We start from the raw sequence: 27,492 nt of genomic DNA, 5'->3' as shown, positions 1-27,492 counted from the left end.
CATTTGGTCAATTAAATGCTGAACTCTGGGAGACACCCTGAAAGTCTTTATTCCCCTCAACTCCCTCATTCCATACATTCTACTTATCAATTCCACATCCTAAATAGATCTCAAAATCTTTCTAATTAAGCATTGACTGCTCTACCACGACTTTAAGTTTTCATTGTACTTGTCCCTGATTATTGATTTACATATGTATATGTGTATATGTTTTGATCTCACATATGACCATATGTACTGTTTAGTCCACATGTCTGCGTATACATAAACATAGTCAAATGTGTACTACAGACATATATATACATACTATATATACATACTATATATACATACTATAGGCCCAGTGCATGAAAATTCATGCACTTGGGAGGCCCCTAGACCAACCTGCATCCTCTCACAGTCTGGGACCCCTAGGGGGATGTCCACCTGCAGGCTTAGGCCCACTCCCCAGGGTGCTGAGGATTCGAGAGAGGCTCCCGCCACTGCCACTGCACTTGCAGCCATCAGCCTGGCTTATGGCTGAGTGGAGCTCCCCCTATGGGAGTGCACTGACCACCAGGAGGCAGCTCCTGCATTGAGTGTCTGCCCCCTGTGCATCATAGCAACCAGTCATTCCTGGTTGTTCCACCTTTAGGGTCAATTTGCATATTACCCTTTTACTATATAGGATATCATCATTTACACATATACAGTGGTGGGCAAAAGTAGGTTTATGGTTGTGATACAAATAAATAATACAACAATTAGTAAATAATAATACAAGAATAAGCTGTTTTGTGTACTCACAACTGTAAACCTACTTTGCCTGCCCCTGTATATTGTACATATATACACCATTAGGATATGTATGCATATGCAAAAATATATATGACATATATTTATATTTATGCAAGCATATATGCAAAAAGTATAATTCTTTATAAATATATACATATATGTACACATATGTTTATGCTCACATATGTAGCTATATATTTAATACTCAAATATATATTACCTATATTATATGAGAATTAGGAATGAATATGTGTGTGTGTATATGTATATATATACTTAAGTATATACTACACATATTTACACATATTTTACATATATTACACATATTTCTTAACATTCAAATCACAATTTTGCCTTTGTTTCTCTGTACAGCTCATTCACCTCATTCTCTGATCACATCTCCCATTGCAGCCACAGTAAACTACTTGAAGTTTTCTGAATTGAACATTTTCTCTCAAATGCCTTGCAAGCTATCTCTCCCTCAGCCTAGAAAACCTATTCTGCTCCTCTGCTCCTCTTTTTAAATGGCTAACTGTTCATGTTATGTCAAGACTCCTCTTAATCATCATCACCTTCCTTTGAATGCCTGATCAGAGTTTAGTGTCTTTTATTAGTTCTTTCCCTTTCTTTTCTAATTACAGTACAGCATTCAAAATAAATTCTTTTTTTTAATACGTTTTATTGACTTTCTACAGAGAGGAAGGGAGAGGGATAGAGAGTTAGAAACATCGATGAGAGAGAAACACTGATCAGCCGCCTCCTACATGCCCCGCACTGGGGATGTGCCCGCAACCAAGGTACATGCCCTTGACTGGAATCAAACCTGGGACCCTTGAGTCCGCAGGCCGACACTCTATCCACTGTGCCAAACCAGTTCTGGCATCAAAATAAATTCTTGATCACACCCACTTTATTCATCACAAATTATATAGAACACAAAAATCAGATTGGGTGTTGCTTCCTTTCAGAACAAGGCAAGTCTTGTTAGTACTTGTGATGTTGGTACAGCGATGCCAGCGGCAATCACTAAAGCTGAACAAAGACTCCTACCCGCAGACTGGAACAGCCAGTCTCCCTGGAATTTCCCTTGGAAAGGAACAAAGAATAGCACTGCAGCATCAGGTGCCCAGAGGTGGAGGGCAGCAGTGAGAAGGAGCTTTGTTAAGTATTCTGCCTGGTTCTGGCACTGTCGTTCTCTAGGGACAATGGAGAGCTGCGTCAGGATCTTCGGTAAGTGTAAGATTTAGGATCGAGTTCTCTGTTCATAGATGGTCAGCACCTTCTTCCATCCCTTCCTCTTCCTTGTGACTCTGGGAGACCACCTGTCCCTACATTTCAAGGGACTTGACAGATATATATACAGACTAGCGAGATAATATGAACAGAGATTCCAGTCCCCTCTAGAGAAAGTCTTTTCTCATTGTTTCTTTGTGGGTCATTTGAACCTCACTCTGCATGTCACAGCAAATGTTGGGCTGGATTTCTGGAGTCTGCTTTGTTCAGGCATAAAGAAAATGTTATTCTTATGCATGTTATTCCCCAGTCACCTAGTCATACAACCAGTCACCATCCATGTTTCTCTCTCTCTAACCTCTTCCTTCTTTCCTCCCTCTAAAAATCAATAAAATTTTAAAAAGAGTTGGAGTTTCCAGATCTAGCAAATAAGTATTGCAGGATGCCAAATATTGGGTGGGAAATATGTATACCAGAAAGTTATTCAGTGTATGGACAAAAAAAAGGAGGTTCTACTGAAAGTAACCTCACACAGGTGTCTGATCATAAACTCCTAATTAGGCAAGTATTGGTGGGTCATCATGCCCCAGGCGTATAACTTTCTAGTACAAGGTTTATCTTTGCCCTAAGGAAGCTCTGTATATTGTTCTGTGAATCTAGATTAACACGCCTTTGAAATAAGCTTTGAACATCAAGAGAGCCCATAATCTAGTTAGCCATCCTATAAACCAATCCCCACCTTGATTTTGCCCACCTTCATGTAATCTTCCTTATGTCCCCTCTTTAATTCCAAATGCGTACAAAAAGCTGCAAAACTGTTATTCTCCAGATCATTTGAGCATATGACCCAGACATATGTCTTAGTTTGGCTCATAAACTCATAAAAATTCTCTACAGGTTTGGGCATTCTTATATCCATAACTTTATTTGATATTCAAATAACTGGAACTCATAGAGCACTCTTACAACATCTTCTGGCACAAACACTACTTGAAAGTTTATTAATGCATAAAAAACATGCTAAAATATGTGATTTCTGGAAATTCTCACTCCTATTATCACTGTTTCTGAACCCTCCTCACTTGTTATCACAGGTGTAATGGGAACTATAGGACCATCTCTCACCAGATACTTTGTTCCCATGCTCCTCCTTCAGATGGCAGCACCAAGTTCAGGTATGACCCTCTCTTCTACCTGTATGTGTCATGGCAGTATCAAGTATGCCAGAAAAATCAAGGACCAAAGGAAAGGGTTAAACTCTTTTGACCATTGCTCCTCAGGTTTAATACATAATTATGTAATGAAGACGTGTACTATAGGATCCAGCTTATGGCTGGGGAAAATTATTTCTAATCAGCAAGTCTTCTTTATCATGTACCTGGATTTGTGTTAAATTCCTGGGAGAAGAAGCAAATGAAGAAGACCTAATACTTGCCCTTGAGAACCCAATATTGATATTGAGGAGACTCAGTGTATGTGTCACTCACACAGTGAGGAAGTGGCCTAGGATATGGGTCCATGTTAGAATCCATGTGAGTTATTAGTGCAGTGGGTCAGCCAGCGAGGAAGGAAGGAATAGGTTTGTTGGAGCCAACACATGATAAAATTTGCCTTTGTAAGAGGATCTATGCAAAGCAGAAATAAATATAGCTTATTTAGAGACAAATATAAGCAAAGCCTGAGACAACAAATGGCATAAAAGATAAAGTTTTTAGTAAAAATTACTTGTTAAATAGTAGAAATCTTACTGGTGCACTTTTTTTTTCTTATACTGTCTTTGACTAATAAAAGTAACGTTATAATGCTTCCATGAACATTTTACACATGCGTTTGACAAAACCTATGAGTACATAGGTAGGAAATATTCCTATGCATAGAACTGCTGGTCAAGGTTATGTGCTATTTTATTATGTTGCAAATATTTTTCTGAAATAGTTACCAACATACTTTTCCACCACCAGTATATGTGAGTTTGTCAGGTGGGTAATAATGTTGCATATCCACCAATCATATAGAATTATTTTACCATTTAAAAAATGCTTTATTCCCATCTACTCATCTCTTTCTCCCTCTGAAGCCCTGGCAAACACTTTTGTCTACTGTCTGCATATTTTCACATTTTTCAGAATGTCACGTAGTTGGAATCAAAACGTAAGTCTTTTCAGAGGGGCCTCTTTTACTTAGCAATGTACCTTTAAGGTGCTCCCATTTCTTTTCTTTTTTAATTTTTAAAACATTCATTTATTTTCCAATTACAGTTGACATACAATATTATAGTAGCTTCTGGTGTGATTAGACATTTATATACCTTTTGAAATGACCATCCCAATAAGTCTAGTATTCATCTTGCACATAGTTATTATAATATTCTTGACTATATTTCCTATGCTGTACTTGACATTCCTGTGATTATTTTTATAACTGGCAATTTATAAATATTCGCTTTCTGCCTTTTCACCCATTCCCACAACCCACCTCTCATCTGGTGATCATCAATTTGTTCTCTGTATCTATTAGTTTGTTTCTGTTTGTTTGTTTGCTTGTTCGTTTATTTGATTCCACAGAGGGTGAAATCATTTCTGTCTTTGGCTTATTTCACTTATCATAATACCCTCTAGGTTCATCCATTTTGTCACAAAGTATAAGAGTTTGTTCTTTCTTATGGCTATATATGCATGTATTACCTCTTTTTATCCCTTTGTCTATCAATGGACACTTAGGTGACTGCCATATCTTAGCTACTGTAAATAATGCTGCAATATACATATGGATGCATATATAGGGTGGAGCAAAGTAGGTTTATAGTTGTTCATATGAAAATTAATATAATAATAAATAATAATACAAGAATAAACTCTGTGCTTCATGTACTCACAACTGTCAACCTACTTTTGCCCCACCCTGAATTTTTTAAAATTAGTGTTTTGTATTTCTTCAGATAAAGACCTAGAAGTGGAATTTTCTGGGTTATATGGTAGCTCCATTTGTAACTTTTTGAGTAAACTGCACATTGTTTTCCATAGTGCCTACACCAAATTACAATCCCACCAAGAGTGCACAAGGGTTCACTTTTCTCTACATCCTCAATAACATTTATTTGTTATTTATTAATGATAGATATTCTGAAAGGTGTGAAGTTTGATATATCATTGGATTTTGATTTCCCTGACGATTAGTGTTTTTGAGCATTTTTTTTAATATGTCTATTGGCCAGCTGTATGTCCTCTTTAGAGAAATGTCTGCTCAGGTCTTCTGCCCATTTGTAGGGGATGTTTAGAATCCATTGATATTTAGAATGGCAGAAATTCAGATTATCCTTATGAGTCAAGTTAGAAATTAATGTGGAATTATTAAGAACAGAAATATATAATGTATATATTTTCATATTTTTACAATATGTAAATGTGACAAAATGGCCTTTAACACCTCACTGAAACATGTGGAATATCGTGTGTGTGTGTGTGTGTGTGTGTGTGGCTCATACTCTCACTATTTGCTTACCATCTCCCTTCCCAGAACAGTTTACAGTGACTGGCTTACGGGGGCCAATCTTGGCTCGTTTGGGTGGAATAGTTGAACTCAGTTGCCAGCTGTCCCCTCCCCAAAATGCAGAACACATGGAGATACGCTGGTTCCGGGATCGCTATACACAACCCGTTCACCTATACAACAATGGCAAAGACCTGCATGTAGAAACTATCTCCAGGTATGTGGAGAGGACAGAGCTCCTGAAAGAAGCTATCAGAGAGGGTAAAGTGACCCTCAGGATCCTCAATGTCAGTGTTGATGACGATGGGCAGTACCACTGCTTCTTCAAAGATGGTGCTTTCGATGAAGAAGCCATCACAGAAGTGAAGGTCACAGGTAGGGATGGATCTCTTTGAGGTTTCTACACATCTGATTCTTAACCCATCTGAGGCTGAATAGTCGGAAAATTCTCAGTGTTTGTGACTATTGCATGGTTTGGTTAGCAAGTTCAAATTCATGCATTTAGTCTTGGAACTGAGAATAGTATAGGATTAAGAATGCAAATTCTGCCTGCACACATTACCATTTTCAGAACTGTTTTCCCATGTCCATATACACTGTTAGATCTGTAAAGTATCAACAGATTCCTTTCCGAATTTATTACTATGCTTTTAATTATTTCTAACAACACTTAAGTGAAATCTGACTTTATAAACTACCGAAATCTTTACAATAGTCTCCTTAATGACAATTTTTATTCCCATTTCTCCCTGACTCGGTTCACTGACTACTTAGTTTCAGACTAATTTTCTTAAATCTATTTCAAAAAGCCTTCATCTAGAATCTTTAATATATATATATATATATATATATATATATATATATATATATATATATATATATATATAGCCCGTTGCACATATTCGCACACTGATGAGCTCCCTCAGCCTGGCTGTGCACTCTCGCAATCCGGGACACCTCAGTAAATGTCAGACTGCCAGTTTCAGCCCGATCCCCGCAGTCTGACATCCCCGGAGGGATGTAATAGTGAGTGAAGTGGCAGGCGGCCTGGAAGGAGCCTGAGCTTGGGCAGGCACTACGCCGCTCCTGCTCATCCCGGCCCCACTGTGCCTGCTGCCACCTCATAGCCACCACTTGGTAGCACAACCACAGAGGTGGAAGAGGCTCACACCACTGCACCTGTGCTTGCCAGCCATGACCCTGACTTCTGGCGCCCATCAGCCAGCTGAGCAGCGCTCCCACCATGGGAGTGCACTGACCACCAGGGAGCAGCTCTTGTCTTGAGCATTTCCCCCTGGTGGTCAGTGGGCATCATTCAGTCATTGGGTCACTTAGGCTTTTATATATATAGATATATATGTATTATATGCAAAAATATAGTACTTAAATCATTCACTTTACCCTTGAAGTATTTTGAATGACAAAGAAATTGTAGGCAGATGGAGGACTAAGAAACTAAAAGGTTTCACAAATGTGAGGGCACTAGTGTAGGGTGCTAGGCCCACTCACACTTAACATTTTTATTGGACACTAGGGTACTGGTACACAAATTCATGCACCTTAAAAGGAATTGTGGGCCATGAGGCTGCAGTGGGCACAGGGGTGGGTCTCGGCCCATCCTCTGTGCCCCTGCCCAGCCCCTACCACTGTGCCCCCCGGCCCCCTGTCTGCCAGCAGCCCCGCTCCCACCACTGCTGCTCCCATGTGCTGATGATGCCAGCCCTGCTTGTACCCGCTGATGTGGAACAATTGGGGTTAGTCCCAGCAGTGGGTGTGAGCAGGGCCAGCGCCATCAGCGGGTGCAAGTGGTAGCTGCTTCCCTGATTGCCCTCAGGAGCAGGGGGAGGTGGAGAAGCCCTCAGGGGTGATGGGGGCTGGCAGCCGCTGCTCGCACCTGCTGATGGTGCCGAACAGTGGAACCGGTGCCGGGTGCTGGCAGCGGCTGTGAGCGGCAGCTCTGGCACCAGCTGTGGGTACAAGCGGGGCTGGCACTGGCAGTGGGTCCAAGTGGCAGTTCCAGTGCCAGCAGTGGTGGAAAGCGGGGCAGGCGCCAGCAGCAGGTGTGAGCGCTGGGCAGGACTGCAGCGTGTGGGAGCAAAGAATTTTCAGTAACCACCAGAGGCTTGCCCTGATGACAGCAACTGGAGCCCCGCCTTGGTCTAGCGCCCCCACTCACCTGCTCCACAATCCGCTGTGGCCAATGCCCGCCATGTTCCGTGCTCTGCCACCTGCTGCCAATGCCTGCCATGTTTCGTACACACCCCCTGGTGGTCAGCGCATGTGATAGCAACCAGTTGTTCAGTTTGGTTTTTCAGCTCTTTGGTCTATTTGTATAGTAGGGTTTTATATAGAGAGATTATGACACTCAGTACTATTACTTAGAGTTGAGCTATCCAAATGACAACCATTAGCTGCATGTAACTATTTAAATTTATATTTAAGTTAAGTAAAATTAAAAATCAATTCTCATTCTCACTGTCCAAATCTCAAGTGCTTAATAGTCTCATGTAGCAAATAGCTACTGTATCAGGAAGCACTGATATCCAATATTCCCATCATTGCAGAAGCTTATTGAACTGAGCTGCTCTAGAGTAATGCTTTAATTCTCTATTATTCTTTCTTTGCCTGCACATTTAGGCAAATCTGATGTCCCAGGCAATAAACTGAATTTTTAAAAAAAAAAAAAAAAACTAGTTATTTTCTCTAAACTGATATGAAATATTTTATTTCTATAATAGTAATTGATTACCCATTTTATTCAAATACTCATTACATGCAAAGACATACCAGTACATGTAAAATGTCATTAAAGTTTTAAATACATTTATATTATTTTTTTACTTGTAACTGATGGCAGCTCAAACAAGACTAATGATGAAGATACAAGAAAAAAACATTAAGCTATAAATTCAAGAGGACTGAGATCTTGACTGCTTAGTTCATTATTATATCCATATTTATTGCTAAGTCTCCTAGATTTAGTAAATAACAAAAATAATATTTTTGAATTAATAAATGGAACAAACATGCGCTTTCTCCTCTGAGTTGTTAATTTGTAAACCATAACCCTTCGGCCTGGTTTATCCTGTTTGTAGTGGAGGATCAGGGCCCCACAGTGCTTGACCGTCAGTATAACTAATGGAACAGGGATTTGAGTGGGAGAGGCAGGCTTTTCTTTCTGTTTTTCTCCTTTTCTTCACCTAAAAATCCTGTTTTGTCCCTTTCTTTCCAACCAGCTACAAGCTTAGGAATACAGATTCTTGTGCATCCTCCTAATTCCAAAGGTCTTTTGGTGGAGTGCAATACAGGAGGCTGGTTCCCACAGCCTGTAATGGAATGGAGAGACAGCAGAGGAGAGATCATTCCGCCTACATCCATATCCCATTCACAGGACACAGACAAATTGTTCAGCATGAAGATGACCCTTCTCCTGAAACAGAGCTTCCACAGGAATGTCACTTGCTGCCTTCGAAACCCCGTCACTGGTCAAGAGGAAAGGACAAGCATTGTCCTCTCAGGTGAGATCAGTGGCTGGTTCTTCAAAGGATGACCATGGTCATAAAATTTACAAACTAAAGAGGAAAATCAGTATACTTTCTTCCCTTGGTTTCTAGGACATTACATTCTCTTGGCTTTATTCATGATTTCATTCATTTTCTTATTTCTTTCTGCTACTTTATCTTTTATCTCTATCCTTTATAGGAGTTCCCAAGGCTTAGTCTTTGAGAATTTTCTCTTGTGTCTTAATTCCATCTCATGGCTTTCCATACCATCAATATGACAATGGCCCCCCAAGTGGTATCTCCTACCCAGATCTCTCTCCCCAAATTTAGTCTTATTTCTAAACTCAGCATCTCAATGTGGGAGTCTAATAAATATCCCAAATCCCACACATCAAACACTGAACTCCCAATCACCTCCTGACTTGTGTAGGCTATTGCCTTCCCAATCCACACTTCATATTCTCAGTTTCAAAGAACAAAATCCTTGAAGTCATTATTGATCCCTATCATTCTCTCATATTCTATATCACATTTGTTAAAAGATAATAGTAGGTCTACCTTTAAAATAAATCTGGAGTCTCACCACTTTATTTCTGCCATACAAGTCTGAGACACTATCACCCATGGTCTGAATATTGGCAATAACATCTGAAAAAATCTCCTTATTTCTAGCCTTGTCCACTATGATGTATTCTCAACATATAGATAGAAGAATCCATTTAAAACATAAGATACACAACATTACCTTTTATTCAAAACCCTGCAATGGCTCTCCATTTTATTCAGAGTAAAATGCCCCATAATGTCCTTCATTATCTGTGCCCATTACCCATCTGATCTCATCCCCTAATATTCTTCTTTATCTGCTCTAGGCTATGTCCCCCAAACATGTCAGACTTGCTCCTGTGTGGGGGTCTTTGCTCTAGTTGCTCCTCTTCCCAGAACACTGTAATTCCACTAAATGTCCTTCTCTCCTTCAAGTTTATGCTCAACTCTCACCTTTTTCATAAGGACTACTTAATTTTTTCCTTTTGCACATTTATGTTATCTACTTTGTTTTTTAAATCTTTATTGTTGAAAGTATTACATATGTCCTCTTTCCTCCCCATTGACCTCTCCTAGTCTACTCCTGCCCCCGACCCCAGGCCTTCACCACCCTATTGTCTGTGTCAATGGGTTATGCAATATATGCATTCAAGTCCATTGGTTGATTTCTTCCCACCCAACATACATAAACTGATGAACAAAAATAGATCCATAACGACTATTTTAACAAGTTATTTAAAAAACGCAACCTGCCCCCACTACCCAGGATTCCTTATCTTCTTACCTCCCTTTAATGTTTTAACATAGTATGCATTGTTTTAACTTACTCTGTAACTTATTCATTATTTTTATTGTCCCTTACCTGTCTCCCTCTCTAAAACATGAAGATAGAAATCTTTGTTGGTTTTATGTATTTAATATACCCCAACTGATTCAAATATTAGGTAAGCAATAAGTATTTGATACTTGAATGATTGGAATAAAACAAAATGAGTGCCTTGTCAACTGCCAAGAAAATATATATGTATTAATATTTGTGTATGTCCATGAAATTAATCTTGGAGTCAGATACTTTCAGGAATATTCTGATTCAGGAATATTATAATAGGAATAAGGTCTCTAACAAGCTTAACAATTTGCTACTTTTAGATTATTTTTGTGTTTATTTGCTCACTTGGCCTTCTAGAAAACAATCAAAGCTTCATATTATGGTTGTGTCACAAACAGCAAGACACTTCTATAAGACAAGCAGTTACAGGGGATAAAGAAAGACTAGACTACCCTCCCTCTGCCCTGAGAGTTCTAAGCATTATATGATATATATATATTTAGAGAGAGAGAGAGAGAGAGAGAGAGAGAGAGAGAGAGAGAGAGAGAGGAAAACGAATAAAATCTTCAGTAAATAACAAGATGCATATTTTCTGAGTTAATACATTCCTAAAGTAGATATGCACTTAAAAAACATATATTAAAAGAAATGTAATTAACACAAATTTAAGGGATTGAGTTAAAGTTCTGGGAAATAAAGATATCTGAGGGAGATCTTATTCTTCATTCACTGACATTAGAAAACATGGATAAGATTCCAAAGTTATGATAAAGAAAAGATCATAATCAAAATTCAGTGTCCCTGTCTGGCTTGTGAGCTGAAAAAGCTCTTTTCAGCTCCCTTGGCTGCAGTGGGGGGAGGAACTCATCTGGATATAGGATTGGCACTGAAGTCATGGGATTCTCAACCCATGAATTGCACCAGATCAGTCCAGGTTCCTGCCCAGCAAACATAGCCAAAATTGTGAGTAGCAGAATTTGTGACAGGCTCTCCAGCCTCCTCTTGGGTTTACTTCCTTGTACATACTGGTGTTTTCTAGATGGAATAGATATTTTTCTCTAGGAAGAAAGACATCAGATTACCAAACAAAATGACAGGTGTCCATGCCCAGCATGTGCAGCCAGCAGGCCAAAAAAGATGCTTCTGCATAGAATAGAAAAGGAGGAAAGTTTACATAAACATATTTCTCTTAATGTATTCTGAAGCTTAATACCAGACCAGTGAATATATTAGAGAATTCAGGGCTGCACATGTATTGATTGCTTAAACAAAAGGTCTGAGACTTGGTGGGGAGAACATGAGATAGAATGGATGGAAAGAAATGAGGTTGGGGGCGGGTGTTCCTTCACTCACCTTTATTCACACCTGGCTCAGTCCCACTCCAGGCCTTTTCTCACTTTTCAACTACCCAAGTATAACTGCCTCCTCAAACCGGCTTAGGGCTAATATCCCAGGTTCAGGGGGTCTTGAGTGGAAATAGGCTTTGGATGAATCATCATCCCTGGTTTGATGGGTCTAAATGCTCCAAGTTTCCTAAGTGGTAAGCTTTGTGGCTCTCTATTTCAGATCAATTGTTTCCGTGGAACCTTATTTGGAAACTGATTCTAGGCATAATTCTGGCTCTGCTGGTGATATTTATCATGGTGCCCAGTATTGATCTGTATTGCAGATTACAAGGTAAGTACTTTTGAAAGGCGGGAGATGAAAAAGGGGGTGGGGAAGCTTTAGCAGCAATAAGTTTAGTTAACATTCATTGCTACAGTTTCAGAATTTTTTTCTTGTGATGAGAATTTTTAACTTCTACTCTCTTAACAACTTTCAAATATGCAATACAATATTAGCAACTATTGTTGTCATACTATATATATATATTCCCATGAATTATTTAATTTCTAACTGGAAGTTGATGTATATATATATATTGATATTAATATATATATTGATATATATCGATATATATAGACATATATATACATATATATATACGTATATATATTATTGATTTCAGAGATGAAGAGGGAGAGAGAGAAACATTAATAACGAGAGAATCACTGATTGGCTGCCTCCTGCCTCCTACAGGGCCCCTACTGGGGAAACAGCCCACAACCTGGGCATGTGCCCTTGACGGGAATCAAACCTGAGATCCTTCAGTCCACAGACCGATGCTCTATCTACTGAGCCAAACCAGCTAAGGCAATGTTGGTATCTTTTGACTCCCTTCACCTATTTTTGCATTCTCCCATGCTCTTCCTCTGGCAACCACCAATCTGTTCTCTGTATCTGTAAGTTTGTTTTTGTTTTTTTAATCCACCCAAGGACATTCTTTTTATTGATTTTAGAGAGAGAGGAAGGGAGAAGGAGAGAGAAACATCCATGTGAGAGTGAAACATGGATCAGTTGCCTCCCAAACATGCCCCAATGAGGCATCAAACGCGCAAACTAGGTCTATGTCCTGATCAGGAATCAAACCAGTGACTTTTAGGTGTACAGGACACCACTCCAACCAATTGAGTCACTCTGGCCAGGGCCAAACTTGTTTATTTTATTTTTTTTTAGATTCCACATGTAAGTGAAATATTACTGTATTTGTCTTTCTCTTTCTGATTTATTTCACTTAGCTTAATGCCCTCAAGTTCCATCCATGTTGACCCAAATGGCAAGATTTTATTCCTTTTTATGGCTGAATAATATCACATTGTTTGTGTGTGTGTGTGTGTGTGTGTGTGTGTGTGTGTGTGTGTGTGTGTGACATTTTCATTCATTCATTCATTGATGGACATTTAGGTTGTTTCTATATCTTGGCTATTGTAAAAAAATTTTCAGTGAACATGGTAATGCATATATTTTTAAGTTAGTGTTTTTATTTTCTTCAAATAAATATAGTCATATCCCACTTAATGATGAGGATACATTCTGTGAAATACATCATTAGAAAATTTCATCATTGTATGAACATTATAGAGTGCACTTACACAAATCTAGATGGTATAGCTTACTATATACCTAGGCTATATATGGTATAGTTGATTGCTCTGTAGGGAAGAAAAACATCATTTTCCCTCAATCTTTTTTGGTTTTTGGTTGAGACATCACAGTAATAAACACACACACACACACACACACACACACACACACACACACACACTCTTAAGAGGAGAAAAACAAACCAAAAGTTTAATAACATGTATACTTATTATATACATGAGAGAGACCCAGGAAAACTGAGTAATTCACCAAAACAGCTGAAGCCAGCACCTCAAATATCATCTTCAGCTGAAGACTAAAGATGATTTGGGGGTGGGTTGGGCTTACCAGAAAATCACAGTAAGCAAGGATAAAATTGTGATGCATATTTAAGTCGTTTTCTTCTGCACTGATAAGCATTTCTAGAGATAAGGCCATCCCCCTTTTCCTGGTACAACTAGGAAGACACCCTTACAAATGGAGATTTTTTTCTTGCAAATGTAAATGCATTTTATAAAGGGTATCTTCTACTTGGTTTTCAGAGCTCCTCCCAGGTCTGCTGTCTCTCAAAATTAACCAGCCTAAAATAATTCTTATGCCAAATAGACATATTTGGGGGGTGACACATTCTGTTCCCCTACAGTTGCTAGGCTATAAATCTGTATAGCATGTTACTCTATTGAATACTGATGGCAACTGTACAACACACTGGTAAGTGTTTATGTAATGCATTGTGCTGCCACATTATGATGGCTAAGACATAACTACAAGATAGAAAACTTTCAGTTCCATTATAATCTTACTAGAGGCCGGGTGCACAAATTTGTTCACTGGCGGGGTCCCTCGACCTGGTCTGCAGGGATCTGGCCAAAACCTATCTCTGAGTCCAGGGTGCGAGTGAAGCAGATGTAGGGTAACAGTGCCCCAGCAGCAACCTAACCCACAACTGATTCAGTGAGGAATTGGGTTTCCCTCTCTACTAGTCAAAGCATCTGCCCCCTGGTGGTCATAGCGCATCATAGCTACCAGGCAAATGGTTGAATGGTCAGACGGTTGCTTAGGCTTTTATATATATAGATGGGACTATGGTCATATAGATGGCTTGTTGTTGACTTAAGTGTTTTTATATATGGCACATGACCGTACCCAGAAGTTGAATTGCTGGATCATATGGTATTCCTAGTTTTAATATTTGAGGACCCTCCATACTGTTTCTAATAGTGGCCATATCAATTTAGATTCCCACCAACACTGTAAAAGGCTCCCCTTTTCTCTACATCCTGGTCAACTCTTGTGTTAAAGTAAGAAACATTCAAACCTGTGAAGAATTTTTTGTGAGTTTATTTGAGCCAAGTGTCAACAGTTGCCAGGAAGCAGAAACTCAATCGATTGAGATAATGCTCCAGAGAACAGCAGTTTTGCACACTGTTTTATACATTACAATAAAAAGAGGAGAAGCAATTGGGTACATGAAATCCATTGATGATAGATTAGGGAAACCTCTGGGATTGGATAAAAAGTAAATGAGAGACACATACTTCTTTTACATAGGTGATTACAGGATAGTTAACAATCAATAGTTAACTCAATAACACTGAGGGGGTTTGTGGTGTCCACAGAGCAATGCCTGTGCTTTGAGGAGTCCAAAAAAGGGAGAATTACTTTGACATTCCAAAGGTATGTTATCATAGATGCAAAAAGACAATATACAGGCCCACTTAAGGTTAAGATTGACCTTTGTCAGGGAAGATACTGGCCAAGGACATGACTACCCACCATAAATTGCTTTTTAGTTTAAATAGTTTTAATTTCAGACCATCCTTTGTGGTTATGTTAGTTCTCTGAGTTTGCAAGGCCGCCATGCAGGCCTTCCGTGAGTTCATCAGGTTAGCATGTGGCCCTTTTTCGTCCGCATTTGTTATTGCTTGTCATTTAATAATAGCCATTCTAACAGGTATGAGGCAATAACTCCTTGTGATTTTGATTTTCATTTCCCTGTTGATCAGTGATGTTGAGCATCTTTTCATGTATGTGTTGATTATCTGTAAGTCTTCTTTGAAAAAAATTTTTATTCAGATCCTTTGCCCATTTTTAAAATGGATTCTTTTCTATTGAGTTGTTTGACTTCCTTGTATAGTTTGGATATTAACCCCTTATCAGGTGCATGACTGCAACTGCTGTAGATTCTGAGGCTCTCTCAGACCTTGTATGGATACACCTGCACCACACTTGCACCCTTTTATGGCAGGATTCTTCAACTTGTATATCTTCTCTTGATTTTACAGCACACAATGCTGGCTACTCTGTCTCTCTTGTTTTCCTGAAGGTGGCTATACAGTGCTCACTATCTCACACATCCTGGCCCACTTTCTGCTCATGCTCCTTATTTACTAGTACTTGCTCTCACTGCTGCCCTGCAGGAACAGGGAGCCAGCCACAAAGTGGAGGGAGGTGTGGATTTGGCATGTGGTGTGCTGGGCATGCCGGCAGGCCAATTTGGGAGATCCTTGGGTTAGGCCTTCCTCATAGCTCATAGGCAGGCTTCTTGATGGGAATCCAGAATGCATTCAGCAAGAACCATATCCCATTAATACCCTTCTTAAATCATATATGCAGTCTTCTGATCTGCTCCTTCCTCCATCCCCCCACTCATGGAGCTTCCCGTTGAATATAGTAGATACTCTGAGAGATAAATGAGTCTCTTTGGAAGCTTCCTGTACAACTGGGAAAGCCAGGCATTTACTCATTGGCTTTCCCATCACCCAAGGGAAAAAATCACAGCCATCTCTTTTAGCCCTAAGCTGGTCTTACTTGGAGAGGCGTTGAGCTGGTCCTCTCATGTACTCCAATGCATCCACATTTTTTTTGCTCCAATAGAGTGCTGGAACTTCTTCTCTGGAAACCTGGACTTCCACAAGGCTCTCTTTTAGGTAGCTAACCGCTTAAGTCCATGCTTTACATGTGTTTCAGAACTACAGCAGAATGGATCTTCTGTGTGTCCCAGAGTCTGTACCAAAGCCTGTCTGCCTAATGGATGCACAGGTAGGCAAGATTCCTTCTAGGTGCCTTGGTGTATGGCCCTGTGTCCCACAACTCCCACTTCCTGTTGTAGATGGGTGCCAAATGTTGTTGATGGGGGAGTCAAAAACAAAGGACTTGTTATGCCACCATAATGCTCATGAATGTTTGTATGTGATAATTTAACCACTAAATAAAACTGTGCTTATAACTCTCCAGCAAAAGAATGGGCACCACCCGTGGTAGTGAGCTCCCACACCATAGAAGATTTCATGGGAAGATTAGATAGCCCATGACACTATAATGATATAGTTATATATATATAGATATAAAATCAAATTTTAAACAATATGTTGTCTGACACCCTTTGCTGCATGAGATTCTTACACAGAGGTCTCCAGAGCTCTCCTTCTGACCTCATTCAAATCTGGGTAAAATGATAATGACCAGTGCACAACTCTTGTCTCATGCACATTGATTGATGGGCCAGATGGAGAAAAAGAGAAATGAGTTGCTTTTCTCCAGGTCTATGTAGCCTCAGCCAAAAACCTGTTCCATCCTGGAAACAGCTATGCTTCTTGTCCTGGTCATCAACCGCTTTAGACCTAAGACTTTAGAACCTTTAGGTCCTTTAGATCCTTTAGACTGCATCTTAGTCCTATTCTTTTGTTTTCCCCTAGTCCTATTCTAAATTAATACAGAGAGATGGCATTAAAATATAGCTCTTGCTTTCTTGGTGCATTTTCCCCCAATCCAAAGTACCTCCACAGCAATAACCAATGATTATTATATCTGTTTTTCTTTAGATTGCCTTCACAAAATGAGAAACCCTATAGTAGTGGGCATCATAATAATCCTGCTTTCAATAGGTGTAATTGCCTCACTCATTTATTATTTGCATCACAAAAGCAGAGGTATGTAGGATCAAAAAGGTGGGAACTTCCAGAAAATATTTCCTTTTCCAATTGCCCAGTCTCTGGTAAAATATTTAACCAAGCAAGAGTGGTATTTATTTGAATTACAGGAACAATAAACACTTGGACCTCATGTCACACGATTTGGATGCCAGCCTTCTGAATTTCATGGGTTTAATGTATAAGGTGGGGGATAGCTGAAGCTAACACATTTGAAATGTGCCCTCAGCTCTTATCTTTGAGGTCCCCCTGGAAATTATCTATGTAAGACAATGAGCAGCAAGGTAAGGTAATTCTTTATTATAAACTGAAGATATAGCTATAGCCATAACATCATGAGGTGGAAGTCATAAAGTAGGGCTTGATTACTTGGAGGATTTTATTTACTAATTTTCTCCTGTGAAATGAAGACACAAATGACCTTACATCAAACCAGACTGGAAGTGCTTTTTATACTTTAAGAAAGTCCATACCTGAATCTGGCATATTAACCATATTAGCAAACTAAATGTCGCATCCATTCGTGTCAGAGGAAATAAGCAAAATGTTATAATAGTAGGTAATATACTAGTATATTACATACTTATTGTGTGCTCTACAGATTTTACATAGATTAATATATAGTTGACCCTGAACAACATGGGTTTAAACTGTATGGATCCACTTACATGTAGATTTTTTTCAATAAATGTGTATTGGAAAACTTTTTGGAGATTTGTGGCAATTTAAAGAACATTATAGCCTAGAAATATTTTTTTAAATATATTTTATTGATTTTTTACAGAGAGGAAGGGAGAGGGATAGAGAGTTAGAAACATCGATGAGAGAGGAACATCGATCAGCCGCCTCCTGCACACCCTCCACCAGGGATGTGCCCGCAACCAAGGTACATGCCCTTGACCGGAATCGAACCTGGGACCTTTCAGTCCGCAGGCCAATGCTCTATCCACTGAGCCAAACAGGTCAGGGCTAGAAATATTTTTTAAAATAAGAAAGAATGAGCTATGTCATGAATACATAAAATATGTGTATATGATTTCTCTTCCTATGATTTTCTTAATAGCATTATCTTTTCTCTAACTTTATTGTAAGAATATAGTATATGATACATATAACATACAAAATATGTGTTAATTGATTGCGTGATCAACATGGCTCTGGTCAACAGGCTCTGGTTTTTAAAAAAATGCTATTTTTTAACTGCTAGGCTATTAGTAGTTAGATTTTGAAGGAGTCAAAAGTTAAAAGCAGATTTTCGATTGTGCAGAGGATCTATGTTCCTAACCCTCGAGTTGTTCAAGAGTCAACTGTACTCACTCTTCACTGAATTAGATTTTATTGGTGATGAAATCTGGTACACAAATAAGTTAAATAGGTCACTTACACAGTTAAGTGATAGTGGAGCCGGGATCCCAAATCAGGAAATTAGATCCTTCAGCCTTCTGTTTCAACAATTTTACTGCTCCTCTATGAAAAGAAATCAAATGGAAATAAAAAGAGAGAGCTTTAGGCCTAGTCATTTTGTAAAAATAGATCACTGCAGGGAAATATAGCCTGGGCACTTAGTGATTTATGAGGCTTCCAGGAGATGGTCCATAGCCCCAAGAATAGGCTGCAGGTCTCTGTCATTGTCAAAGCTGACTTGAAATCCTTAAGAATGAGTCAGGAGATTAAACTTTATTTTTGCTTGTTCTTAGCTGAGAACCTAAAATTGAGTCATCGCAGAGGTTTCTGCCCACATGGCTGATAACTCCTGATAATTAGGCTATAAACCTTGTCCATCTGCGAACCTCTTCTCCAATTGCTACTGACCCTTCTCTTTACCTAAAATGGACTTTCTGCTGAAGATATTGCTTCCTCTGTAAACGTCTCATTTAGCAGCCTCCCACTCTATCCTGCCTTTTCTGGACTAATTTTCCTTCTTGGTGCTTATCAATTCAGAAATCACTTATCAATTCATTTAACAAATATGCATTGCCAGAAAGTTCCACAAGCATTGTATACCTTAATTCTGTAACATCCTATGCAATGTCTGTCATCTTTTCCATCTTGGAAATGCAGATACAGAACATCAAATGTGATTCACTGTTTTCAGTTGCTCTAGCACGTAATAAGATTATTCCTGGGATTCGAACCACGTGTCTCTTATTCTGAATACTTTATAACAAATCAGATTGCTTTCCAAAATGTAGGTAATTGTTTCTTCTAGAAAGAGGTAGCCAGCATTTGCATCTCCAACAGAGACATTCTGCTGGGCCTGTTCTCTGTGGAACTCATGCACAGTGAAACCTTCGAGATATGCACCATTTCTTTCCAAGAATCAGTGCCAGACTAGAGCCAGACTTCCTTGGTTATACTATTAGCTATGTGAACTTGGCAATGTTATTTATAAAGTCTCTGAACTATAGCTTTCTTACCTATTAAATATTGATGATACTGTATACATACTTTATAAGGTTATTTTTTTATTAAATTTGTCAATACATCAAAATCATTTAGCCTGGCTTTGCACATAGTACAAGCAATTTTACTGTTTGCTATTATTATCATTATTATTAGCAATTGTTAGAAATTCTACCCTGGATCCCTTTCTGGTGACCTCATCTGGTAGGAAAACTGGGCTGCCTGTGTTTGCCATTCTCCTTCTTCCCTTCCCTCCTTAGCTCATACCATTATTTCTTCACTTGCACCCAACCATGATCTTAACTTGCCTTCTAAACAACAGACAACTCTAGTCATATAGAAAGAAAATAAAATAAAAACTCAGCTTAGATTTAAACACACACACACACACACACACACACACACACACACACTCCTCTAAGTAAATATTCTTAGCATCTTTGGACTATTTTATTTCCAAGTTTTTCTTCAAATTTGTTTCAAATTATTTCATATGCTTTATGAGAAGAGGTTTGAAGTTCTCCTAAATGTTATAGTTAGAAAAATAGATGTATATGACCAAGAGAGAGTTTGCTGACACTTCACTCTTTTGCACACTTACCCAGATAAATTTGGCTATTTTTAAAAAAATGTATGCTATTACTTTTATAAAAGGTATCTCTGACCTTAGCAAGGACAAATAATTTCTCTCGAGTTATAGGGCTGGGGGGAATAGATACTAATTACTAGTAGGTGAATTCTTTCCCCTCCATTTGTGTAGTCTAAGATCATATGGAATATTTTGACTTATTTATCCTCATGATATGAAAATTGAGACCAGCAATCATAATGCTGCTAAGTCTTCTCTAAAGACAATATTATCAGTTATTTCGATGACATGAATATAAGACTTCCTGACCCTCGCTTCCTCATCCTCACCATCTTGGTTGTCTTTCTCTACAAGATAGAAAAGTTGTGGGAGGAAGAAATTATCCCCTACTTTTCTAAGTTCTTTCAGCTGGTCTAATAATTAAATAGACATGAGACATATTAAAGGGACAAATAACAAAATTTAACTGCATCTGTATATACAAGAACCCTACTCATATAAGAGAGTCAGAGAGCCCACATACATGAGGTTTCAAGACAGAAAGCTAAAATGAGGTGTATATGACATTCTGAGCTAAGGAATAAGGCAAGAAGGGCAATTCACAGAACAATAATAAGAGCAGCTGTTCATTAATTAGAAGTTTGCCCTGCCCTATAGATCTGTCACATAAGGTTATCTCTGATAATAATTCATATAATGGACAAGGACCTGATTTAAATTTTTTAAGGGAGAGATAAAATTATTTGTTCCTTCAGCTCAAAATAACCCCCAAGCCAAAGTAATATATACTGAGGAGTCCTGTTCTGAACCACTTCACTTGGAATCCATGAACAACCCCTATCAGGGAGGCAAATTACAGTTTATATAGGAAAGTAGGCATAGCTGTCCAGTATTGAAACAGATACCCTCACTGTTGGCAATGGTGCTCCCATCCTAAGATATATTAACCAATATTATGAGATGGGGATGTTTTCTACTTTAGAATCACCAAAAAGTATACTTAAAAGGAGACTTCTGCTCCAGATAAGAGGATGACTTTTGAGAATTGTAAGATCTCTTCCATCTCAAAGATTCTGCTCATTGTAAACTATTTTGTTTCACAATACCTCTCAAAATGTCTGGAGTTCTTTTTTAAAAAAAAATTATTGACTTCAGAGAGGAAAGGAAAAGGAGACAGAGAAATAGAAACATCAATGATGAGAGAGAATCATTGACCTGCTACCTTTTACTCGCCTCCTACTGGGGATTGAGCCTTCAATCTGGGCATGTTCCCTGACTGGGAGTCAAACCAGAACCTCCTGGTTCATAAGTCGACTCTCAACCACTGAGCCACACTGGCTGGACTGGCCTGGAATTCTTGAGGGCCTACAGCAACAGATTAAAAAGATAAAGGCATTAAAAAAGATGAAGACATAAAGTTCCTATTTATGCTTCAAACTGTGGCCAACTAGAAACAAGTGTCATGCTTCTTGAATAGAAGAATGTGTATCTGTGCCTACACCCCCTCTTCCAGACTGAGCCCAAGTATACTCATCTCCAGGATCATCCACAGGGCCCACCCTACTTCTCCCCACCCTCATATAAGCCCAGAAGTATGGAGGAATAGGAACTTGAAAAGTAAATCTATTATAAATCTGTAACCCTCCTAATTATTGCATCTCTCCTCAGTTCCTGCTTCAGATCCACATTTCCAATTGGATACTATGTGGCTGGAAGATATCACGGTGATCCTGTGTGTTCTGACTGTCTTCATCACCATGATCATTTCCTTTATTTACTTTAGATTCAGAGGTAAATGGGATGGGAAGGGAGGTAACTCAGAAGGTACCATTCACCTGAATGACCTGAAGATGTCCCAAGAGGTGACCTTTCCAGTCCTTTTGCCTTCATAGCCGGAGGAAGAAAAACAAAAATCCATGCCCTGTGTGAGGGTTTCCTGATTGTAGACTTCTGGAGGCTCCTGGAGTTTCTGCTGGTGCTAGTGCCTCAGATTCCAATGCCAGGCTCAGTCTGACGTCATGATGTGACAACTCTCTTAGCAAACTTTGAAGGCCCCACTATTTTATCCAAAAACACTCACTAAAGCTTTCTGTATCCTGAGCTCTTCATAAACCAGAGGTGCTTTCTTCCATTTAGATCTCAAAGGCAGAATTGAAAACGTAATATTATAGTTTCTCTTTCAGAAACTTTTAAGTGTCCACAGAAGCTGGACCAGAAACATTTCTGAACCTATGTTCCCAGGAGGGCACATAACTTTGAAACATGCCTAACTAATGCCTAAAGATGAAAGTCCTGGCTTCATTGTGCTAATATAGGCTTCTTATGAAAATGAAGGAAATGTAGAATTAGTTACCAGGAAAGAAAAATGTAATACTTGATACTTGTGTTCCACCAGTGAAATCTACAATCATAAGAAGCTCCATTTAAAAAGGTAGGCAAGGCTATGCAAATATATATTTTTGATTACCAGCAGATCCCCCCTCCAATATATAGAATGCAGATCCATGGTGGTTATTATGAATAATACAGAATGTTGATGGTTTTAAAACTTGAGGTTTATTTTTTTAATATGTTTTTTATTGATTTTAGAGAGGAAGGGAGAGGGAGAGAGAGATAAAAACATCAATGATGAGAGAGAATCATTGATTGGCTGCCTCCTGCACACCCCCCACTGGGGATCGAGCCCACAACCCAGGCATGTGCTCTGACCAGGAATTGAACCATGACCTCTTTGTTCATAGATCTACGCTCAACCACTGAGCACTGCTGGCTGGGCAAACCTTGAGGTTTTTAAACGACAACATCACCTACCTATACACTGCTGTTAAAGCACCTCATCCAATTGCACCACCAGAGAGTGACCCACACAGGCCCTCCTAATTCCCGTCTAAGTTAAGATCTCTGTTATAAATTTTGACCTTATAATTTTTACTTAACCAAAAAAGGCTCATACCCTAGAACCACGAAGAATGGGTACTTCTCTCTTCATCTTTGCATCCATTGACTCTTGCCTTTTCCTGTGGAGAGCTGCTGGATGTTGAGGTGGTCAATTAGACTAACAAGCCAAACTGAAAGTAATAGCCAAACCTTTATCCACCTGTTATGCTATAAGAAGCCAAAAAGGAAAGTAGTGCTGGCTCCTCACTCTTCCATTTGCCCCATGGAACAGCACTGGACCAGGATCAGGTGACATGCAGTGCTGGTGGGAAAACTGTGCCTCATTACAAAGGAGCACTGAACAAAAGGCTTTGCAGTTTTATGGAGCTGGAGTGGGGTGGCGTAGGAAGAGAAAGAGAGGCAGAGATGACTGGGAATGGAAAATACCGAGTCAAAGTGAAGAATGTTGTAGTCAAGACAAGCCCTCCCCCCCACCCCACCCCCCACCACCAATAAAAAGGTTTCAGTAAAGGTGACTGGAAAGGATCTCAGCTGAGGCCCCCAATAAGGTCTCCATAAAGCCTCCTGGGCAAGGAATACAGATATTCCCCCTCGGGATGGGGGACTGAGTCCTTGACTGCAAGGCATTGACTGTGCACCAAGCCCTATGTGGAGAGGACAGCCTTTCCACACAAGGCCTGCTAGGCAAGGCCTTTGTAATTTCCTGTGGTCAGACACAAGGGACCACACAGTCCGTCTCCTCATTACTTCTATAATGTTGAGAAGCAGTCTGTTAGTTGAGATTAAACCAATGCAAGGGACAAGTGTGTGCTTCCAGCAATACAGATTTATGCTTCTCATTCCTAGTTTCTGCCACCAAGAGCAACTGCCCAATTATTATCCCTGCATCCATAGGCATGGATTAATGATGGGGAAGGTAGTAAGGAGCCTGTAGCCAATTTCTTCCACTGAGTCTGGTTTACTTATTAACCCAGTGGGATTAAAGCAGGGTTAGAGTCAAGGAGAAGTTTTACTGTCTCTCACAGTGGAGGAGACCAGTCTTGCTAAGAAACAATCCTGTTTTCAGGTTCATGGGGCTGTAAGTGCATTTCTTCTTCTTCTTCTTTTTTTCTTTTTTCCTTTTTCAAGAACCCTTGACACATAGGTATTTTTCAACAGAACCTAGAGATATGGATTTTATCACATTTAGTATGAAGGCCTCATAATCCATTTTTTTGTTTATTTGTGGAGTTGGTTTTTTTTTTTGGGGGGGGGGGGGTTGGTTAATCCTCACCTGAGGATATGTTTACATTGACTTTTAGAGAAAGTGGGAGAGGGAGAAACAAAGAGAAACATTGATGTGAGAAAGACACATCAATTGGTTGCCTCTCACACGTGCCCCCAACCAGGGCTGGGATTCAGCCTGCAACTGAGGTACATGCCCTTGACTGGAGTCGAACCTGGGACCCTTTGGTATGAGGGCCAGTGCTCTTTCCACTGAGCCAAACCAGCTGGCCTGTAAGTGCATTTCTTGATGCTGTTCCTCAGTATCCTATTGAAACCAATTAAAGAGTTGCTTTACCAACTCAAAGATTTTTATCAAGTACCCAGAATTCCATTTTTTAAAAAAAGATCAAGACAATACATTAATTGATTTGGACTAGAGATTATACAGTGCAGTGAACTGAAAAGACTCAATTTATTCTATTTATCGTCATTTATACCCTACTAATTAATATGTCTCCTATTGCTAATATTATAGAGTTTGATAGCAGCAACCTCATGATAGCCTACCTGTTGTCGGCAAACTGTGGCTCGCGAGCCACATGCGGCTCTTTGGCCCCTTGAGTATGGCTCTTCCACAAAATACCACGTGCGGGCGCACACATACAGTGCGATTGAGACTTTGTGGCCCATGCGCAGAAGTCGGTATTTTGTGGAAGAGCCAGTATTTTGTGGAAGAGCCACACTCAGGGGGCCAAAGAGCCACATGTGGCTCGCGAGCCGCAGTTTGCCGAGCCGCAGTTTGCCGAGCCACAGTTTGCCGAGCCACAGTTTGCCGAGCCACAGTTTGCCGAGCCACAGTTTGCCGAGCCACAGTTTGCCGAGCCGCAGTTTGCAGACCACCGGCCTAGCCAAATTGAAAATGGTCAAACTTGAAATTGAAGTGCTCTAAACTAGTGGCTAGATTTTTAAATTAAAGTAAAAATCAATCATTTCTCATAATTAAGTCAATTTTATTTTACAGACAAAATGTCTATGAAATATATTTTCTATAATTTTTTAAATATTTCCTTTAATTCTACCAAGTTTGTGTTAGGGTATTATGATTATTCCTATTCCTTTTTTAGTAGCTATTTTTTTTGCCCATTTATTGAATGGTCTGAGCTTTTTTCCTATATTGAAAGTTGATTATTCCAATTTCGTGTCTCTTATGTTTTACAAATTCCCAGGTTCCAGCAGGTTAAGAGGATGCATAAGAATATTTAGAAAGATTTAAAAAGCAAATCCACAGACTCACTGCAACTTCTCGTGTGTCTTATGACATACACATCAGATTTACTGTGCAACAGCCTTTTCAAAGCAAATATTGGTTTACTAGTATCTGAGTTTGAGGGTGTAGAGAGAGAGAGGGAGAGAAGAGGTGAGGAGAGGAAAGGGAGAATTCTTAATTAAATTTCACTAAGTTATCCATTTACTTCAGTTGCAAAGAGAGAATATGTAAAGTAAATCAGACTCCTTTTTAGATGCCTTTATTCCTGTAGACTTCCACCCCCCAGAAATTTCCCTCTCATTGATTTAAGCTAGAGAATTCAAGTTCATGACTTCGAAATAAATTGTTTCTCATGGGTTTTCCAAAGATATCTTTGACATCTCAAAGGAGGTACACATGTTCCCAAACATGTTTTCATTGAACTACTTGTCTTTAGTAAGATATGAATTTATAATTCCTTGACAGGTGTCCTAGAAAGATAGGAATTAAACAAGCATCAACCATCTCATCTGGAACTCTGGATAAAGGTATACAGAGGAAGAGGAGGCCTTCGTTGCAGCTTTACAAACTCAGAGACCTAAAATAACTACAAAGGATGATCTGAAATTAAAACTTTTAGACTAAAAGCAGTTTATGGTGGGTAGTCATATCCTAGCTAGAAATCTTCTCTGACAAAGATCAATTTTCACCTTAATTAAGCCTGTCTATTGTCTTTTTGCATCTACGATAACATACCTTTGGATGTGAAAATAACTTCCTTTTTCTGTACCCCTCATGTTCAGGCACCACTCTGTAGAAAGCACAAATCCCCTCACTGTTATTTAGTTAATTGTTGACTGTTAACTATCCTGTACCCACCGATGTAAAAGAAGTTGTATCTTTCATTTTACTGTCTATCCAGTCCCAGAGGTTTCCCACTTTTCTTTCTCCTGCTTTTCAAATCTATCACCAGTGGATTTTATGTAACCCACTTACATCTTTTCTTTTTATCATAATGCGTTAAGAAAGGTGAAAAACTGCCATTCTCTTGAGCATTTTCTCACTCCTTTGAGATTTTGCTTCCTGGAAATTGTTGAAAGTTTGGCTCACAAAAATTCTCTATAGGCTTGAATGTTTCTTACGTTGACAGTGGCCCTACAATTTTATATATAACCAAGTAATTGCCAGGTGGTGGGCAAATAAAATATATTCAAATCTGCATTTCATTTGTAGCTTTTGTACAAACTATGAATTAATGCAAAAAAGATGAAAATGTAATCACAGGATAACAAATTAAGGGAATAACTGGAATAAAACCAATAATCTACATGGTAAAATGGAAGTAACCCTGAAATTAAAGATAAATCTACACCAATAATTAAATGCTATGTCAAGCAGTAAACAATTAAAAGAAAACTACTCTCAAATTTATGATATTTACAAGAGACTTAACTAAAGCATAATGGCAGAGAAAAGTGGAAAATACAAAGATACAAAGACCAAAAAACATACAATGTCTACTAAAAATATATGTGGAAAGACATATTAATATTGGGGGAACTATAATTATAAAGAAATTAGCAGGGATAAAAAAGTCACCGACAAAAATGAAGATAAGGACCATATATTGAAATTTTCTAAATATTAGTGTACAGTACATATACACTAATAATATATTCTTAAATTTATAGAGAAAACACTTAAAGGAATTCAAGTATAATTCTATAAACATTGAATAAGATTTTAACATGCTTCTGGCACCAGGAATTGGCAGATCAAACAATAGTACCTGCTTCATAGGTTCCTAATGATGATTGCCTAATTTAATATTTGTGTAGCTCTTTTCTCAGGATATGATGCTACAGAAACTTTATTTA

General features: G+C 39.0%; 1 protein-coding gene across 4 annotated transcripts; it reads left to right on the top strand.

Moving 5' to 3' along the window:
• The first annotated feature begins 1,817 nt into the window (after window positions 1–1,817).
• On the top strand, window positions 1,818–26,836 carry LOC118676428 (putative selection and upkeep of intraepithelial T-cells protein 1 homolog). 4 transcript variants are annotated; one of them, XM_036350318.1, is made up of 9 exons: window positions 1,819–2,007; window positions 3,105–3,185; window positions 5,527–5,874; window positions 8,736–9,017; window positions 11,944–12,054; window positions 16,312–16,383; window positions 17,166–17,273; window positions 21,934–22,056; window positions 26,102–26,836. In XM_036350318.1, exons 1-9 carry the CDS (start codon window positions 1,983–1,985, stop codon window positions 26,116–26,118), a joined length of 1,167 nt encoding a protein of 388 aa, XP_036206211.1. In that variant the 5' UTR covers window positions 1,819–1,982; the 3' UTR covers window positions 26,119–26,836. The 4 variants fall into 4 exon arrangements, with proteins under 4 accessions (XP_036206213.1, XP_036206211.1, XP_036206214.1 ...); XM_036350320.1 differs by lacking the exon at window positions 11,944–12,054 and having other exon boundaries at window positions 1,818–2,007; XM_036350319.1 differs by lacking the exon at window positions 17,166–17,273 and having other exon boundaries at window positions 1,820–2,007.
• Window positions 26,837–27,492: the final 656 nt, after the last annotated feature.

This window comes from Myotis myotis, unplaced genomic scaffold (assembly GCF_014108235.1).
Source record: "Myotis myotis isolate mMyoMyo1 unplaced genomic scaffold, mMyoMyo1.p scaffold_m19_p_2, whole genome shotgun sequence".
NCBI lineage: Eukaryota > Metazoa > Chordata > Mammalia > Chiroptera > Vespertilionidae > Myotis > Myotis myotis.
The sequence above is the reverse complement of the archived record's forward strand: the minus strand, read 5'-3'. Positions and strand labels throughout refer to the sequence as shown.

What these genes read in the sequence shown, in the direction of transcription:
- LOC118676428 (XM_036350318.1), top strand. Translation starts at nt 1,983, where the DNA reads ATGGAGAGCTGCGTCAGGATCTTCG. An exon ending in GATGGCAGCACCAAGTTCAG is followed by an intron (nt 3,186 to 5,526) that starts GTATGACCCTCT and finishes CTCCCTTCCCAG; the next exon opens with AACAGTTTACAGTGACTGGC. An exon ending in TTTGCATCACAAAAGCAGAG is followed by an intron (nt 17,274 to 21,933) that starts GTATGTAGGATC and finishes ATCTCTCCTCAG; the next exon opens with TTCCTGCTTCAGATCCACAT.